General features: G+C 45.4%; 2 protein-coding genes across 2 annotated transcripts; both read left to right on the forward strand.

Moving 5' to 3' along the window:
- The first annotated feature begins 11,456 nt into the window (after positions 1–11,456).
- Positions 11,457–15,714, forward strand: ankrd6a (ankyrin repeat domain 6a). Its single transcript, XM_082974494.1, has 7 exons — positions 11,457–12,128; positions 13,044–13,142; positions 13,301–13,378; positions 13,664–13,768; positions 14,003–14,428; positions 14,722–14,874; positions 15,304–15,714. The coding sequence occupies exons 1-7, from the start codon at positions 12,078–12,080 to the stop codon at positions 15,493–15,495; spliced, it is 1,104 nt and encodes a 367-aa protein (XP_082830620.1). The 5' UTR covers positions 11,457–12,077; the 3' UTR covers positions 15,496–15,714.
- Positions 15,715–16,104: 390 nt separating this feature from the next.
- LOC145878646 (uncharacterized) lies at positions 16,105–18,524 on the forward strand. The gene is made up of 3 exons (XM_082974496.1): positions 16,105–16,959; positions 17,179–17,540; positions 17,660–18,524. Exons 1-3 carry the CDS (start codon positions 16,527–16,529, stop codon positions 17,846–17,848), a joined length of 984 nt encoding a protein of 327 aa, XP_082830622.1. The 5' UTR covers positions 16,105–16,526; the 3' UTR covers positions 17,849–18,524.
- The last annotated feature ends 1,051 nt before the right edge of the window (positions 18,525–19,575 follow it).

The following is a 19,575-nucleotide window of genomic DNA, read 5'->3' on the forward strand; positions in this document are numbered from 1 at the left end:
AGGGAAAACTCCCTAGACGAAGAAGCCTAGAGAGGAACTCGGCTCAGAGGGTTGGTCTTTGATGAGCCATCAGTATGTTGCCGCCCTGACAGTGTCTGAACTGCTCCTCGTAGCCTCCTAGAAAGGCAAACAGGTCCACCATGTGGCTCAACACATCACCACCCAGGGGGACAAAGTAGCCATCACCAAGGTTGCATTTCCTGTGACAAATTCTTAGGTTTTTACATAAAAATGTAATACGATGTGTGCAAGTGACTTTGTCCTACGTCACACTTCCGGGTCCTGTCCCCTCATCTTTTGAATGGCTTGACGATTATATCATCACATTTGTGCCAGATGCCTTTTATGTCATTTTTGCTCATTGAAGACCATTTAAAAAACCTACAAAAGTAAAAAACTACAAGACTATTTCATGGAAAACGACGCATCCCTTTCATACCGTATCTCGGCACCCAAAACCAAATCCGCTACTAATGTTAAGGCAAAAGACAATATGACTGTGGATATACAAAAAACATTATGCAATACACTTCTCACATCAGCTGAGCAGACTTTTCACTCAGTTTGTTGTATGAAATAACTAGAACAACATACTGTAGCTCCAGGCATTCAGCAAAGGAAGCAGAATCCAGTTCAACCTTCCTCCATCTGTCCATTCCGGTGTACAGCTGCAGTGGTAGGAAGTCAACATCTGGAACAGGGCAGCTAAAGCCCCATAGCAGGGTCACTGCTTTTCCTCTCCTCTGCCTGCCTCTCTGACTGTGCTGTGCTCTAACTAGCTGTCTATCTGTACTGGAAGACTTTAGCATCAAGCCTATGTTTAATAGATGGATGTGTCACTGTGTTGCTGCCATAGCTGTCTCTGTGGTGTATATCTCACTTGTGTACTGATCTGATGCACACATTGATCACACCGCTCTGACTGACTGGGTGATGGATAGAGAGGCAATATGGGAAGGGGGATAGAGGGAGTGAGAGGAGAAAAATGAAACCAGGAGGTGTCTCCTGATAGTCCAAGGTGGAGGGAGGACAGATGCAGATTGAGAATAATTTTAATTAGGGTTTAAGCCAATGGGGGAAACTTGCGTTGCATCCCAAATTACAGCCTATTCCCTTTATAGTTCACTCGTTTTTTATCAGGGCCCCATGCACTGTAAAGGGAATAGGGTGCCATTTGGGACACATTGGAGTGACAGGGGCGAGTCAAATGGTAGATGAGGAAACACTATGCATAATAGCAATCTATTTTACCCTGTCATTTTATAATCCCGACAGGTTTATAACCATAGCGATCATACAATTCACTTCTGTGCCTATAGCTTATTCTCCTGACTGGGTGGTCTGGAGGCAGAGCAGTTGTGTGGTAGTATCAGGGCAGGGTTTAACCCTCTCTGCTCTGTGCTCCACTCCCAGCCTTTATCTGTAACAGATAAATAGCAGAGCCAGCTAGCAGGATCCCCTCCACTTCCCCCCTGTGGATTATACATGGGGTTGTTTACTGCCTTTAATTCTGCCAGCTGGCACACACATACGTATGTAGACACACACACCCACAGACTCGCCAACACACATGCACACGCACACACATAACACATAAATACATACTCACCAATGCACATACTGGCTGGCATACACACATGACCACGTACATATGCACGTGGATGTGCACACGCATGCACACACAGCGGCACTCTGTCCGAGAGCAGCAGATTATAGTTGTATGAGGAGTGAGTGACTATTTGCAGTTTACAGTCTAGCTGCGCTCATTTCAGTCCATGTTTATTTTGCCTACTACAATGCTGTAATGCTTTTTGTAAGGAGAGGGCATATTATATATTTTTAATAATACGGATTTGGATTGACCCCATCAATCATCGGTTTGTTGTTTGACTTTTCTCAGGCATACCGCTGCACCCTGACCTTTTTAAAGGGGCAATCTGGGATTGGGATACATCCTGCTGGAACACGGACATCCTGGATGAGGTAAGACAACGCTTTCAGATCAGATCAAAATATTGAGCATTAGATTTGAAATATTTCCATCATATCGACCATTAGATATTGTCCTTGATGTTATTTTTTTTAAGAATGAAATCATTCTTGATGATCTGATACATCAGAGAATATTCCCTATTAGATAATGTTTTTGTTACCCAGATTAGTTTTTCATCCCATTACACTATCTTTACGTGATCATACCAGACTTAATTTGGTACATAGAGATGAATGGCTTTTTTATCTTAGATTTTGTGTTGGAGGTTGATGCACTTTTTTTGTGATTGAGATAGAGTTTACATAATTTGAACCTCAGTGTGTAATGTATGTTGTGTGTTGGGTTGCACAGTAGTGATGTGTGTGCTCGTGCGTGCATGCATTTGTGTGCGTGTATATGCATGTGTGTGTGCGTAAATGCGTACACGTGTGTGTTTAACGTTAGTATTCTGTGTGTTGTGTTGACAGTAGTGAGCAGTGATGAGTGACAGGGAGGCAACCCAGGCCCATGTCCTTCTGTCATCACAGGGCCACCAGACAGCACTCCACCGAGCAGCCATGGTGGGGAACAGTGATATCATAGATGGACTCATCAAGGGAGGCTGCGCTCTAGACCTGCAGGACAAGGTGTGGGAGAGAAATGTCTCTGGATCTGTCCCTATACAGTTGAAGTCGGAAGTTTACATACACCTTAACCAAATACATTTCAACTCAGTTTTTCACAATTTCTGACATTTAATCTGTAAGGAGTGCGTAACCGGTGGCAGGGAAGTCAGACGCAGGAGAGCAGAACTTGGTAATAGCCGGAGCAGTTTAATCACAAAACCAACGGCATAAAAATAACAAGACATGGGTACAAAAACCCTTCGCGCACCAGTCAACACGTGCACAAGCACATAAAATAAACAATCCCACACAAAGACATGGGGGGAACAGAGGGTTAAATATACAACAAGTAATTGAGGGGATTGAAACCAGGTGTGAGGAAAACAAGACAAAACCAATGGAAAATGAAAAGTGGATCGATGATGGCTAGAAGACTGTTGACGCTGACCGCCAAGCGCCGCCCGAACAAGGAGAGGACCCGACTTCGGTGGAAGTCGTGACATAATCCTAGTAAAAATTCCCTGTTTTAGGTCAGTTAGGATCACCACTTTATTTAAAAAATGTGAAATGTCAGAATAATATTAGAGAGAATTACTTATTTCAGCTTTTATTTCTTTCATCACATTCCCAGTGGGTCAGAAGTTTACATACACTCAATTAGTATTTGGTAGCATTACCTTTCAATTGTTTAACTTGGGTCAAACGTTTCGGGTAGCCTTCCACAAGCTTCCCACAATAAGTTGGGTGAATTTTGGCCCATTCCTCCTGAAAGAGCTGGGGTAACTGAGTCAGGTTTGTAGGCCTCCTTTTTTGCACACACATTTTCAGTTCTGCCCACAAATCTTCTATGGGATTGAGGTCAGGGCTTTGTGATGGCCACTCCAATACCTTGACTTTGTTGTCCTTAAGCCATTTGCCACAACTTTGGAAGTATGCTTGGGGTCATTGTCCATTTGAGAGACCCATTTGCGACCAAGCTTTAACTTCCTGACTGAAGTCTTGAGATGTTGCTTCAATATATCCACATCATTTTCCTACCTCATGATGCCATCTCTTTTGTGAAGTGCACCAGTCCCTCCTGCAGCAAAGCACCCCAACAACATGATGCTGCCAACCCCGTGCTTCACGGTTGGGATGGTGTTCTTCGGCTTGCAAGCCTCCCCCTTTTTCCTCTAAACATAACGATGATCATTATGTTCAAATAATTATATTTTTGTTTAATCAGACCAGAGGACATTTCTCCAAAAAGTACGATCTTTGTCCCCATGTGCAGTTGCAAACCGTAGTCTGGCTTTTTTTTATGGCGGTTTTGGAGCAGTGGCTTCTTCCTTGCTGAGCGGCCTTTCAGGTTATGTCGATATAGGACTCGTTTTACTGTGGATATATAGTGCTCAAAAAAATAAAGGGAACACTAAAATAACACATTATAGATATGAATGAATGAAATAATCTTATTAAATACTTTTTTCTTTGCATAGTTGAATCTGCTGACAACAAAATCACACAAAAATAATCAATGGAAATCCAATTTATCAACCCATGGAAGTCTGGATTTGGAGTCACACTCAAAATTAAAGTGGAAAACCACACTACAGGCTGATCCAACTTTGATGTAATGTCCTTAAAACAAGTCAAAATGAGGCTCAGTAGTGTGTGTGGCCTCCACGTGCCTGTATGACCTCCCTACAACGCCTGGGCATGCTCCTGATGAGGTGGCGGATGGTCTCCTGAGGGATCTCCTCCCAGACTTGGACTAAAGCATCCGCCAACTCCTGGACAGTCTGTGGTGCAACGTGGCGTTGGTGGATAGAGTGAGACATGATGTCCCAGATGTGCTCAATTGGATTCAGGTCTGGGGAACGGGCGGGCCAGTCCATAGCATCAATGCCTTCCTCTTGCAGGAACTGCTGACACACTCCAGCCACATGAGGTCAAGCATTGTCTTGCATTAGGAGGAACCCAGGGCCAACCGCACCAGCATATGGTCTCACAAGGTGTCTGAGGATCTCATCTCGGTACCTAATGGCATTCAGGCTACCTCTGGTGAGCACATGGAGGGCTGTGCAGCCCCCCAAAGAAATGCCACCCCACACCATGACTGACCCACCGCCAAACCGGTCATGCTGGAGGATGTTGCAGGCAACAGAACGTTCTCCACGGCGTCTCCAGACTCTGTCACGTCTGTCACGTGCTCAGTGTGAACCTTCTTTCATCTGTGAAGAGCACAGGGCACCAGTGGCGAATTTGCCAATCTTGGTGTTGTCTGGCAAATGCCAAACGTCCTGCATGGTGTTGGGCTGTAAGCACAACCCCCACCTGTGGACGTCGGGCCCTCATACCACCCTCATGGAGTCTGTTTCTGACCGTTTGAGCAGACACATGCACTTTGTGGCCTGCTGGAGGTCATTTTGCAGGGCTCTGGCAGTGCTCCTCCTGCTCCTCCTTGCACAAAGGCGGAGGTAGCGGTCCTGCTGCTGGGTTGTTGCCCTCCTATAGCCTCCTCCATGTCTCCTGATGTACTGGCCTGTCTCCTGGTAGCGCCTCCATGCTCTGGACACTACACTGACAGACACAGCAAACCTTCTTGCCACAGCTCGCATTGATGTGCCATCCTGGATGTGCTGCACTACCTGAGCCACTTGTGTGGGTTGTAGACTCCGTCTCATGCTACCACTAGAGTGAAAGCACCGGCAGCATTCAAAAGTGACCAAAACATCAGCCAGGAAGCATAGGAACTGAGAAGTGGTCTGTGGTCACCACCTGCAGAACCACTCCTTTATTGGGGGTGTCTTGCTAATTGCCTATAATTTCCACCTGTTGTCTATTCCATCTGCACAACAGCATGTGAAATTTATTGTCAATCAGTGTTGCTTCCTAAGTGGACAGTTTGATTTCACAGAAGTGTGATTGACTTGGAGTTACATTGTGTTGTTTAAGTGTTCCCTTTATTTTTTTGTGTAGTGTAGAAACTTATGTACCGGTTTCCTCCAGCATCTTCACAAGGTCCTTTGCTGTTGTTCTGGGATTGATTTGCACTTTTCGCACCAAAGTACGTTCATCTCTAGGAGACAGAACGCTTCTCCTTCCTGAGCGGTATGACGGCTGTGTGGTCCCATGGTGTTTTTACTTGTGTACTATTGTTTGTACAGATGCACGTGGTACCTTCAGGCATTTGGAAATTGCTCGCAAGGATGAACCAGACTTGTGGAGGTCTACAATCTTTTTTCTGAGGTCTTGGCTGATTTCTTTTGAATTTCCCATGATGTCAAGCAAAGAGGCACTGAGTTTGAAGGTAGGCCTTGAAATACATCCACGGCTACACCTCCAATTGACTCAAATTATGTCAATTAGCCTATCAGAAGCTTCTAAAGCCCTGACATCATTTTCTGGACTTCCAAGCTGTTTAAAGGCACAGTCAACTTAGTGTATGTAAACTTCTGCCCCACTGGAATTGTGATACAGTGAAATTTAATTGAAATGATCTGTAAACTATCGTTGGAAAAAGTATGTCATGCACAAAGTAGATTTCCTAACCGACTTGCCAAAACTATAGTTTGTTAACTTCAAATTTGTGGAGTGGTTGAAAAACAAGTTTTAATGACTCCAACCTAAGTGTATGTAAACTTCAGACTTCAACTGTATATAGTGCATTCGGAAAGTATTCACTCTTTGACTTTTTACACATTTTGTTACGTTACAGCCTTATTCTAAAATTGATTAAATATTTGTTTTCCTCATCAATCTACACACAATACCCCATAATGACAAAGCGAAAACAGCTTTATAGACAGTAAAACGTATTTACATAAGTATTCAGACCCTTTGCAATGAGACTCGAAATTGTGCTCCAGTGCATCTTGCTTCCATTGGTCAGAGATGTTTGTACAACTTGATTGAAGTCCACCTGTGGTAAATTAAATTGATTGGACATGATTTGGAAAGGCACACACCTGTCTATATAAGGTCCCACAGTTGACAGTGCATGTCAGAGCAAAAACCAAGCCATGAGGTCGAAGAAATTGTCCATAGAGCTCCGAGACAGGATTGTGTCGAGGCACAGATCTGGGAAAGGGTACCAAAACATTTATCCAGTATTGACGGTCCCCAAGAACACAGTAGCCTCCACCATTTTTAAATGGAAGAAGTTTAGAACCACTAAGACTCTTCCTAGAGCTGGCCGCCCGGCTAAACTGAACAATCTGGAGAGAAGCGCCTTAATCAGGGAGGTGACCAAGAACCCAATGGTCACTCTGAAAGAGCTCCAAAGTTCCTCTGTGGAGATGGGAGAACCGTCCAGAAGGACAACCATCTCTGCAGCACTCCACCAATCAGGCCTTTATGGTAGAGTAGTCAAGCAGAAGCCACTCCTCAGTAAAAGGCAATTCACAGCCAGCTTGGAAATTGCCAAAAGGCACCTAAAGGACTCTCAAACCATGAGAAACAAGATTCTCTGGTCTGATGAAACCAAGATTAAACTTTTTGGCCTGAATACGGGAGGAAGGAAACCTGGCACCATCAGGAGGAAACCTGGCACCATCCCTACGGTGAAGCATGTTGTGGCAGCGTCATGCTGTGGGGATGTTTTTCAGTGGCAGGGACTGGGAGACTAGTCAGAATCGAGGGAAAGCTGAACGGAGCAAATTACAGAGAGATCAATGATGAAAACCTGCTTCAGAGTGCTCAGGACCTCAGACTGGGGCGAAGGTTCACCTTCCAACATGACAACGACCCTAAGCACACAGCCAAGACTTAGCAGGGGTGGCTTCGGGACAAGTCACTGAATGTCCTTGAGTGGCCCAGCTTGAACCCGATCGAACATCTCTGGAGAGACCTGAAAATAGCTGTGCAGCAACGCTCCCCATCCAACCTGACAGAGCTTCAAATCAAATCAAATCAAATTTTATTGGTCACATACACATGGTTAGCAGATGTTAATGCGAGTGTAGCGAAATTCTTGTGCTTCTAGTTCCGACCGTGCAGTAATATCTAACAAGTAATCTAACAATTTCACAACAACTACCTTATACACACAAGTGTAAAGGAATGAATAAGAATATGTACATATAAATATATGGATGAGCGATGGCCGAATGGCATGGGCAAGATGCAGTAGATGGTATAGAGTACAGTATATACATATGAGATTAGTAATGTAGGGTATGTAAACATTATATAAAGTGGCATTGTTTAAAGTGACTAGTGATACATTTATTACATCAAATTTTATATTATTCAAGTGGCTAGAGATTTGAGTCAGTATGTTGGCAGCAGCCACTCAATGTTAGTGATGGCTTTTTAACAGTCTGATGGCCTTGAGATAGAAGCTGTTTTTCAGTCTCTCGGTCCCAGCTTTGATGCACCTGTACTGACCTCACCTTCTGGATGATAGTAGGGTGAACAGGCAGTGGCTCGGGTGGTTGTTGTCCTTGATGATCTTTTTGGCCTTCCTGTGACATCGGGTGGTGTAGGTGTCCTGGAGGGCAGGTAGTTAGCCCCCGGTGATGTGTTGTGCAGACCTCACTACCCTCTGGAGAACCTTACGGTTGTAGGAGGAGCAGTTGCCGTACCAGGCGGTGATACAGCCCGACAGGATGCTCTCGATTGTGCATCTGTAAAAGTTTGTGAGTATTTTTGGTGTCAAGCCAAATTTCTTCAGCCTCCTGAGGTTGAAGAGGCGCTGTTGTGCCTTCTTCTCCACGCTGTCTGTGTGGGTGGACCTTTTCAGTTTGTCCGTGATGTGTACGCCGAGGAACTTAAAACTTTCCACCTTCTCCACTACTGTCCCGTCGCGTCGATGTGGATAGGGGGGTGCTCCCTCTGCTGTTTCCTGAAGTCCAGGATCATCTCCTTTGTTTTGTTGATGTTGAATGTGAGGTTATTTTCCTGACACCACACCTGGCCCTCACCTCCTCCCTGTAGGCTGTCTCGTCGTTGTTGGTAATCAAGCCTACCACTGTAGTGTCGTCTGCAAACTTGATGATTGAGTTGGAGGCGTGCATGGCCACGCAGTCTTGGGTGAACAGGGAGTACAGGAAAGGGCTGAGAACGCACCATTGTGGGGCCGCAGTGTTGAGGATCAGCGGGGTGGAGATGTTGTTTCCTACCTTCACCACCTGGGGGCGTCCCGTCAGAAAGTCCAGGTCCCAGTTGCACAGGGCGGTACTATGGTGTTAAATGCTGAGCTGTAATCGATGAACAGCATTCTTACATAGGTATTCCTCTTGTCCAGATGGGTTAGGGCAGTGTGCAGTGTGATTGCGATTGCATCGTCTGTGGACCTATTGGGGCGGTAAGCAAATTGGAGTGGGTCTAGGGTGTCAGGTAGGGGGGAGGTGATATGATCCTTGACTAGTCTTTCAAAGCACTTCATGATGACGGAAGTGAGTGCTACGGGGTGATAGTCATTTAGCTCAGTTACCTTAGCTTTCTTGGGAACAGGAACAATGGTGGCCCTCTTGAAGCATGTGGTAACAGCAGACTGGGATGGGGATTGATTGAATATGTCCGTAAACACACAAGCCAGCTGGTCTGCACATGCTCTGAGGACGCGACTAGGGATGCAGCCTTGCGAAGTTTAACACGTTTAAATGTTTTACTCACATTGGCTGCGGTGAAGGAGAGGCCGCAGATTTTGGTAGCGGGCCCTGTCAGTGGCACTGTATTGTCCTCAAAGCGAGCAAAGAAGTTGTTTAGTTTGTCTGGGAGCAAGACGTCAGTATCCGCAACGGGGCTGGTTTTGTAATCCGTGACTGACTGTAAACCCTGCCACATGCGTCTTGTGTCTGAGCCGTTGAATTGGGACTCTACTTTGTCTCTATACTGATGCTTAGCTTGTTTGATTGCCTTGCGGAGGGAATAGCTACACTGTTTGTATTCGGTCATGTTTCTGGTCGCCTTGCCATGATTAAAAGCAATGGTTCGCGCTTTCAGTTTTGTGCGAATGCTGCCATCAATCCATGATTTCTGGTTGGGGAAGGTTTTAATAGTCACCGTGGGTACAACATCACCGATACACTTGGTCACCGAATCAGCATATACATCAATGTTGTTATCTGAGGCTATCCGGAACATATCCCAGTCCACGTGATCGAAGAAATCTTGAAGCGTGGAATCAGATTGGTTGGACCAGCGTTGAACAGACCTGAGCACAGGCGTTTCCTGTTTTAGTTTCTGTCTATAGGCTGGGAGCAACAAAATGGAGTCATGGTCAGGTTTGCCGAAAGGAGGGTGAGGTAGGGCTTTGTATGCGTCACAGAAGTTAGAGTAGCAATGATCCAGAATTTTGCCAGCCCGAGTCGCGCATTCGATATGCTGATAAAATTTAGGGAGCTTTGTTTTCAGATTAGCCTTGTTAAAATCCACAGCTATAATAAATGCAGCCTCAGGATATGTGGTTTCCAGTTTACATAGAGTCCAATGAAGTTCTTTCAGGGCCGTTTAGGTGTCTTCTTGGGGGGGATATACACAGCTGTGATTGTAATCGAAGAGAATTCTCTTGGTAGATAATGCAGTCGGCATTTGATTGTAAGGAATTCTAGGTCAGGTGAACAAAAGGACTGAAGTTCCTGTATGTTGTTATGATCACACCACGACTCGTTAATTATAAGGCATACACCCCCGCCCTTCTTCTTACCAGAGAGGTTTTTGTTTCTGTTGGCGTGATGCATGAAGAAACCGGGTGGCTGTACCGACTCTGATAAGGTATCCCGAGTGAACCATGTTTCAGTGAAACAGAGAATGTTACAATCTCTGATGTCTCTCTGGAAGGTAACCCTTGCTCGAATTTCGTCTACCTTGTTGTCTAGAGACTAGACATTGGCGAATAGTATACTCGGGAGCGGTGAGCGATGTGCCTGTCTACGGAGCCTGACCAGAAGACCGCTCCGTCTGTCCCTTCTGCGGCGCCGTTGTTTTGGGTCGCCTACTGGGATCCGATCCATTGTCCTGGGTGGTGGTCCAAACAGAGGATCCGCTTCGGGAAAGTCGTATTCCTGGTCGTAATGTTGGTAAGTTGACGTTGCTCTTATATCCAATAGTTCTTCCCGGCTGTATGTAATAAGAGTTAAGATTTCCTGGGGTAACAGTGTAAGAAATAATACATAAAAAAACAAATACTTCATAGTTTCCTAAGAACGCGAAGCGAGGCGACCATCTCTGTCGGCGCCATCCTTTGAGAGGATCTGCACAGAAGAATGGGAGAAACTCCCCAAATACAGGTGTGCCAAGCTTGTAGCGTCATACCCAAGAAGACTCGTGGCTGTTAATCGCTGCCAAAGGTGCTTCAACAAAGTACTGACTAAAGGGTCTGAATACTTATGTAAATGTGATATTTCAGTGTTTTATTGTGAATATATTTGCAAATGTCTAAAAAGCTGTTTTTGCTTTGTCAGTATGGGGTATTGTGTGTAGATTGATGAGGAAAGAAAAAAAATGTAATCAATTTTAGAATAAAGGCTGTAACGTAACAAAATGTGGAAAAGTCGAGGAGTCTGAATACTTTCCGAATGCACTGTAGGTCCCCATGGGTCCTGGTCAAAAGTATTGCACTATAAAGGGAATAGGGCGCCATTTGGGACATAGACCCTGAAGGTCACATGAAACGTTGAGGAATCTGAAGCAATGTTACTGAAATGTCACTGAATCTTCAAGTCTAAAGGCAAAGTCACATTTCCTTTATTTAATGTACAGAGGGCCAAAAATACAAGCATTCACAACACAGGGAGGAATGTAATGTACCTGAACTGTATTAGCAATCTATATGAGGTCCGGGCATATTAATTAAATGACATTATTAGAAAAACTAATGTTTCACTGCTTCTAATGACAGTGCTTTACGTCTCGCTGTTTCTGATAGGACGGCAACACAGCGCTCCATGAGGTCTCATGGCATGGCTTCTGTCAGTCAGTCAAACTGTTGGTCAAGGCTGGGGCTGACGTTCACGCCAGGAACAAGGTAGAGCAATCCAAATGTGAATATGTTAGGTCTAGATCTGTGACCAATGATGGTAAAACGCATTAGGACTGAAATGTGTTTCTGTCTGGTGCCTGACAGGTTTTTCATGCCACTGTCATTGTGCATCCCAAATGGCACACTATTCCCTATGTAGTGCACTCCTTTTGAAGTAGTGCACTATGATGAATAGGGTGTCGTTTGGAATTGGGATAATTTTTTTAAAATAAAAAAATGTGTCACATACACCGGATAGGTGCAGTGTTGGTTTACAGGGTCAGTCATAGTAGTACGGAGCCCCTTGAGCAAATTAGTGTTAAGACAGATTTTTCACCTTGACGGCTCGGTTCTGCCACACTAGGCTTTGTGTGTTTGTTCTTAGGCAGGAAACACAGCTCTCCACCTGGCCTGTCAGAACGCCAATGCTCAGAGCGCCCACGTGCTGCTGCTGGGAGGCTCCAGACCAGACATCAAGAACAATGTGGGGGACACCTGTTTGCATGTGGCAGCACGTTACAATCACCTGGCCATGATCAAGATTCTGGTGGGCGCCTTATGCTCTGTTACGGAGAAAAACCAGGTAGGTCCCAGCTTGATTTATACTGTTACTACAGCTCCTTTCACGTCATTGATGATTACTTGTTTAGTTTGACGCCACAGTAGAGTTTCTGTCTTTATAACACACCTGTGTCCAGTCAGTGACCGCTCAACTCCGGGTAGAAGTAACCTTTACATAGATGTAGGATCAGCTTATCCTCACTAACCCTAGGGGGGGCTCCTTTGACTGCTCTCACACCTATAGTCACCTCTTCCCTGTGCCCAGCTAGGGGATAGGGTTAGGGCTAGTCACCTGTCTGTTTCCTGTGCCCAGCTAGGGGATAGGGTTAGGGCTAGTCACCTGTCTGTTTCCTGTGCCCAGCTAGGGGATAGGGTTAGGGCTAGTCACCTGTCTGTTTCCTGTGCCCAGCTAGGGGATAGGGTTAGGGCTAGTCACCTGTCTGTTTCCTGTGCCCAGCTAGGGGACAGGGTTAGGGCTAGTCACTTGTCTGTTTCCTGTACCCAGCTAGGGGACAGGGTTAGGGCTAGTCACCTGTCTGTTTCCTATGCCCAGCTAGGGGACAGGGTTAGGGCTAGTCACCTGTCTGTTTCCTGTGCCCAGCTAGGGGACAGGGTTAGGGCTAGTCACCTGTCTGTTTCCTGTGCCCAGCTAGGGGACAGGTTTAGGGCTAGTCACCTGTCTGTTTCCTGTGCCCAGCTAGGGGACAGGGTTAGGGCTAGTCACCTGTCTGTTTCCTGTGCCCAGCTAGGGGACAGGGTTAGGGCTAGTCACCTGTCTGTTTCCTGTGCCCAGCTAGGGGACAGGGTTAGGGCTAGTCACCTGTCTGTTTCCTGTGCCCAGCTAGGGGACAGGGTTAGGGCTAGTCACCTGTCTGTTTCCTGTGCCCAGCTAGGGGACAGGGTTAGGGCTAGTCACCTGTCTGTTTCCTGTGCCCAGCTAGGGGACACTGCTCTCCATGTGGCGGCTGCCCTAAACCACAAGAAAACTGTTCAGCTCCTCCTGGAGGCAGGGACTGACGGCAACGCACGGAACAAAGTAAGTGGATGCATCTCAAATGCTACTCTATTACCATACAGTGCTGTACTTCTGACCAGTGTACTATATAGGGGGGATTGCATTTAAAAGGAGCATTGTCAACAGTGCAGGCTCCTTGTCAGCAATGCGACCTTTCAAGTAATTCCTGTCTGTTCTAGGCAGGGAAGACTGCCCTGGACAAGGCCAGAGACTACAACCACAAAGACGTGTCTCTCCTGCTGGCCAGAGCTCCTCAGGTCAGCATGAGATGTTTCTTTGGACATAGACCAATGATCTGATACACATTATGAACTGATTCTGGCATCAAACACCTCTTATTGAACTTACATTTCCCTCCAAGAGTGACAGTTTATTAAGGAGTATAAAGAGTGCAGATGATTACCCATCGCCTCGATGAGTAGTCAGTTTTTCCAGTCTGTAATCCAGTCTGTTCTTCATTTTATGCACCTTGGCTGGACTGTGAGGTAGCAACAGACAGTATAGTTAGTCGTTCGTTTTCTACTCTCCTGTGTTTTGGTCAGGTCCACTGTTTCACTAGAGGAAGGACGGTGAGGAAGAAAAGGGACCGGCTGAAGGCAGAACGCAGAACCCAGTCTGTCACCAGAGAAGAAATGCTGCCCAACAAGGTAAAGGCTGTCTGGGTGTAAAATTAGGCGGTGTACATTGATTGGCAGAAAATGGATGACAGTAGACGGCGGTATGCTAACCCAATGTTAAATATGATGTTTACATTATTTGTGCCTCTTGAGTTAATGGGTTGGGCTAAAGCGGAAGTCGAACCTTCATGGACCTTCGTGTACAATTGGACAATAAAGTTATCTTCTCCTTCTCCTCTACCTCCTGGCTGTTTCCTTCATCAGGACAGTGGGTACATGGCTGAGGCGTCTCACTGTAGTGAGCGTATGGCCAGCAGGGCCGGCCTCAACAGAGCAGAGCTGCCTCACCATCATCACCACCGCCTTCACTACAGTAAAACATCAGTCCCCCCAACCAGCCCTTACCACAGAAGGAGAAGACATAAGCTTTTCAAAGAACAGGTGCTTGGGGGTGTCTCAGGGGATTGGGTTGTGAGGATAAAGACAATTTCTGTTCTCTGCAAGATAATGGACATTAAAGTCTTCTTCTTCCAGGCCTTGGCAGAGGATACTCCTAGAAGAAGAATGAATGGCCATCTCGACCTCCACAGGAAGAGCAGACTGTGTACACGTGATGAAGCCCCTCCTCACAACGGCAAAACCTATCAGCTATACACCCTGTACCGCGACAAGGACGGCAATGTCAAACAGGTCAGTCACTACGCTGCAAAATTAATTTCCAAAATTCCCAGGTGTTCGTGAAACCCCAGATAGAGGATTCCCATACCACCTTTTTATTTCCTCTTGAAGTTATTGAAATGTTTCAACCCTAGGGGTGGGGTGTCCATAACTGAAGTGGTAGTAGTGGTACAGTACAGTAGAAGTATTGTTGTTGCTGTTGATATTGGTAATATAAGATATCTAGAAAGAAACCAATGAAAGAAACCTAAAGAAAAGATGTAAAACAAATATCACAATTATACATGATTGTGTCCCCTGGTCAGGCCCCAGCCAATGGCTGCCACTGTAAGCCCCTGATCAAGAGGCTAGAGGGAGAGCTGAACGCCACTAAAGAGGAGATGAGGACACAGATGCTGACGGTTCAGGAGCAAGTCTATACTAGGCTTGGGAGGATGGACCGCAAGAGCATACACCAGGTCTGTCTGCTACCAGTCAATTCAATTCAACTTTGTTGCACACATGGCTTTTTCTGTCTCATACAGAAAGACAAACTACAAATACAGCCTGTAATGCTCTACTAGAATTTGTGTGGACATTTGTGTGGAAATGACATGAATGACATACAGACGTAGGATCTTAACTTGATCACTCTTTTGTGGCTGAGAATTTTCCTGCATGGCAGGAAATGCAAACCTGTAGTGTATTTGAGGTTTGAAAGGCTTCTAAAGTTTGTAATATCCACTTAAAAATGTCAGACTTGATTTGCTGCAACATTTAAAAAAAATGTATCAACCTGTTTTTAATCACCATATTCCCCATATAATGAAACACTTTTGAATGCTATTTGAGAGGCAACCATGAATTCTGTTTGACTGATAGCTGCTGTTCGATGTTGTGTTGATCAGATCAAAGTGCTGGACATGCTGACCCAGGAGAGGGTGGCAGCAGAGAGGATGGAGTGCCTCTACAGGATGGACCAGAGAGCTGCCCAGGGCAGAGAGGAGGCACAGAGGAGACAGGTATTGTATTACATGGCACAACCACACCCTTATATACCTTCTGTCTACATCCCAACTGGCACTCTATTCCCTATATAGTGTACTACTTTTAACCAGGGCCTTATTCACCCTTCTTAATAACGTCTGAAACTTATTCACAACATCTCTAAGTAACATCTTCACTAACCCACATCCTCTGAAAACATGACAACATGTATTTCTGGTGTTCATTCACACACCAAGCAGGCAGCAGTGACCCTAACCCCTATGTTTCTCTGATTGCTCACACACAAAACAGGCAGCAGTCACCCTAATCCTAACCCTAACCCCTGGGTTTGAGTCCCTTTGATATTTTAAGTAGAAATTGTGCACCATTTTTTTTTTTTTAAAGCCTGTTAAATTAACTGATGTGCCTTTTAATATAGACCACATTGATAATTTAATAAATCAGAATTTTAATATGAATAAAGACATTCAGCATTTTGACATGTTTCTCCTTTGTGACTTCTATGAAGATCTTATCCTACTCAATCGCAAAATTTCTCCAGGTTTGTAAAGCCCTAGTTATTTTGTTGCTTTGACAAAGTCATTTCTGAAAATTATTATTTAGTTGATGGGATTAGTGATTCATTTACATCTGTCCCTCATTTTAAGGTCAACCCTGATATGTGAACTGAATTCTCATTTTAATGTGTTGAAACTATTCCTTTTTAAATATTTTTTTTCTAAAGAAAAATGTAACATCTAATAGTAAAACTATAGTGTAAAAGCAGGTGAGCTGGTTGTACTCTTTTTGAACATGTTCTGGTGTTTTGTGGTGGAAAAGTGAGCAAGTCGAACATAACATGTCAACCCTGTTACTCACAGATAGACAGGCTAGAAATGTTTTAACAATGAAACATTTTGGGTGAAGCTTACTTTCAATTGTCTCTCCCTGTTGCACACAACAAACTTCCTTTCCCCCGCCCCAAGGATTAATGGCCGTTTCGAGGTGAAATCATCAACCATGTTACAGTCAACCCTGTTACTTTATTTGGCACTTAATAGGCACTTACTATAGTCATTTTGTTATTTAACCACTTGAGAAAAATATTTTTTTATTAAGTTAAACATGTGCTCTTTATGACAGAATGTTAAAATTAGGTGAAATCAAAAGTTACACTACTCAGAAGGCACACAATTTGTGGAACGACCCCCCTATGTCTCTCTGGTGTTCACACTCCAAGCAGGCAGCAGCGACCCAGGAGCTGAAGAGGTGGTGCATGACTCAGATCCAGGATATGGACTTCCACCTCCCAGCCGACCCCCAGTACTACAAGCTGCTCCCCTCTCCGTCGGTGGAGCAGTCTGTGGGGGACGATGGAGACTCAGAGTGCCTCCCCCTGCTCTCTGTCTTCTCTGGGGACAGCAGCAGCTCTCTGGCTACCTACGTCAACCGGCTGCCATGCCCCTCACCCTCGCCCTCAACCACCCACAATGCACCACACAGTCCGGCGATGGAGCAGGGCCAGGGTCAGGGGTCGGGCAGGAAGTACTTTGAGCTGAAGCTGGACAGATCACCAGGTGGGTGTTAGGAGGAGCATGATAATGAGGATGAGACATGGAAAGGTGGTTCCAGAAATCAAGTCACAATCTAACTAAAGTAAGAATTTGTTTAACCTCGTCCCAACATTTTTGGTGATGAAATTGTGGGGTTGACAGTAGGTCTAGGTCTTACACCTCTGATTTAGAAAACGCACAAGCTTGAAAAACAAGCTCCATTTCTCGTTCCTCTCTTCTCAGATAACTACCAGAACACTACTCTTCTCCCTCTGCCAGCTCAACACCATCACCCAGGAATCCTCCTGAGCTCTACCGCCCCCCGGTGTCAGCATCCAGAACTGCTCGACAATCCCATTCCGGGGCTGATCTGGGAGGGCTGCTCCAGCAGTGTCAGCAGCAGCCAGTCTCCCACCAGCAACTGGAAGCAGGGCCGGGGCCAGGACAGTCATGGCTGGCACCACAGGAAGCACCTCCGGGACCGGATCAGGACGCGTGGCCTGATGAGACCACCCAGTGTCGGGACCAGGACCCTGGAGTTCTTCATGGACAGACCCCCTGAGCCCACATTCAGTCAGGAGAGAAACAACCTACACGCCATGGAGGTAACTGATGACAAGATAGCTGTGGACCAATGATTCCTTTTCACTTGGATTCTGGGAAGGGGTTGTGTGTGGAGAAGGGGTAACTTCTTCTTCACGTACTTCATGTATCTTTGTTGCAGGTGACCCAGAGGTTCTTTGAGACAGTGTCCACTCAGCTGGAGTGCTGGTATGAGAGGAAGATCCAGGATGCCAAGCGGCAGGCAGAGCTCAAGGCACAGCAGGACAGGACCGAACTCCTGCAGCGAATTAGAAGCCTGGAGGAGGAGCTTGAACAGCTCAGGATGACCAATGGGAGCACAGACAGTTGATGCTAACCGGGCTGACATCATGAGTTTGAGCAGAGGAAGAGGCGAAGCGAGAGGGTTTACTCTGCCCAAAATCTGTCCACAAAAATAAGACCACAAAGTGAGGAATTTTTTATGGAGGACAATGAGTCGAATTTGGTTAAGAAAAACTTGAATTGCTAACTTGATCAAATAAAAGTTTTGTAATGGTTAGGTTGTTACGAATGCACTGATATAAGTGAACGCATGTGGCATTTCGCCAACTTAAAAAAAATAAAACTTCATCTGAGTTGTGCCTTTTGTTCACACACGTATCTGCCCTCTTATTGGCTAGAATAGTCCCACCTGATGTCGACTACTTTGGCCTGCCTTCCATCAAAGACAATACAGTGCTTCCATCTTTGAGGACACTCATTTCCAATGTTAGTGGTCACTTGACTATCTTGTCAATATAATAGATTGTCTTTGGTTTGACCCTTACCTTAACCTAATTGTAACCAATTTGAAAATGAAATATCACATCTGCTACGTCCCCTTTGTTTTTCCCATTTATTGCTTATACAGTGCCTTGCAAAAGTATTCATCCCCCTTGGTGCTTTTTCAATTTTATTGCATTACAACCTGCAATTTAACTTGATTTTTATTTGGATTTCATGTAATGGACATACACAAAATAGTCCAAATTGGTGAAGAAAAAAAACCCCGGAAAAGTGGTGCGTGCATTTGTATGCACCCCCTTTGCTATGAAGCCCCTAAATAAGATCTGGTGCAACCAATTACCTTCAGAAGTCACATAATTAGTTAGATTGCATACAGGTGGACGATATTTAAGTGTCACATGATCTGTGACATGATCTCAGTATACATACACCTGTTCTGAAAGGCCCCAGAGTCTGCAACACCACTAAGCAAGGGGCACCACCAAGCAAGCACCACCATGAAGACCAAGGAGCTCTCCAAACAGGTCAGGGACAAAGTTATGGAGAAGTACAGATCAGGGTTGGGTTATAAAAAAATACCCGAAACTTTGAACATCCCACGGGGCAACATTACATCCATTATTAAAAAAAGGAAAGAACACGGCACAACAAACCTGCCAAGAGAGGGCCGCCCACCAAAACTCACAGACCAGGCAAGGAGTGCATTAATCAGAGAGGCAACAAAGAGACCAAAGATAACCCAGAAGGAGCTGCAAAGCTCCACAGCGGAGATTGGAGTATCTGTCCATAGGACCACTTTAAGCCGTACACTCCACAGAGCTGGGCTTTATGTAAGAGAAAAAAGACATTGCTTAAGGAAAAAAATAAGCAAACACGTTTGGTGTTCGCCAAAAGGCATGTGGGAGACTCCCCAAACATATGGAAGAAGGTACTCTGGTCAGTTGAGACTAAAATGTAGCTTTTTGGCCATCAAGGAAAACGCAATGTCTGGCGCGAACCCAACACCTCTCATCACCCCGAGAACACCATCCCCACAATGAAGCATGCTGGTGGCAGCATCATGCTGTGGGGATGTTTTTAATCGGCAGGGACTGGGAAACTGGTCAGAATTGAAGGAATGATGGATGGTGCTAAATACAGGGAAATTCTTGAGGGAAACCTGTTTCAGTCTTCCAGAGATTTGAGACTGGGACGGAGTTTCACTTTCCAGCAGGACAATGACCCTAAGCATACTGCTAAAGCAACACTCGAGTGGTTTAAGGGAAACATTTAAATGTCTTGGAATGGCCTAGTCAAAGCCCAGACCTAAAT

Source organism: Salmo salar, chromosome 01 (assembly GCF_965601325.2).
Source record: "Salmo salar chromosome 01, fSalSal1, whole genome shotgun sequence".
Classification (NCBI taxonomy): Eukaryota; Metazoa; Chordata; class Actinopteri; order Salmoniformes; family Salmonidae; genus Salmo; species Salmo salar.

Bases quoted from the DNA above. Each gene is read 5' to 3' on its own strand.
- ankrd6a (XM_082974494.1), top strand. From the start codon at position 12,078: ATGATCAAGATTCTGGTGGGCGCCTTATGCTCTGTTACGGAGAAAAAC. The intron at 13,143-13,300 runs GTAAGTGGATGC...TGTCTGTTCTAG, and splicing joins ACGGCAACGCACGGAACAAA to GCAGGGAAGACTGCCCTGGA. The intron at 14,875-15,303 runs GTCTGTCTGCTA...TGTGTTGATCAG, and splicing joins ACCGCAAGAGCATACACCAG to ATCAAAGTGCTGGACATGCT.
- LOC145878646 (XM_082974496.1), top strand. From the start codon at position 16,527: ATGTTAAAATTAGGTGAAATCAAAAGTTACACTACTCAGAAGGCACAC. The intron at 16,960-17,178 runs GTGGGTGTTAGG...CTCTCTTCTCAG, and splicing joins GAAGCTGGACAGATCACCAG to ATAACTACCAGAACACTACT. The intron at 17,541-17,659 runs GTAACTGATGAC...TCTTTGTTGCAG, and splicing joins ACAACCTACACGCCATGGAG to GTGACCCAGAGGTTCTTTGA.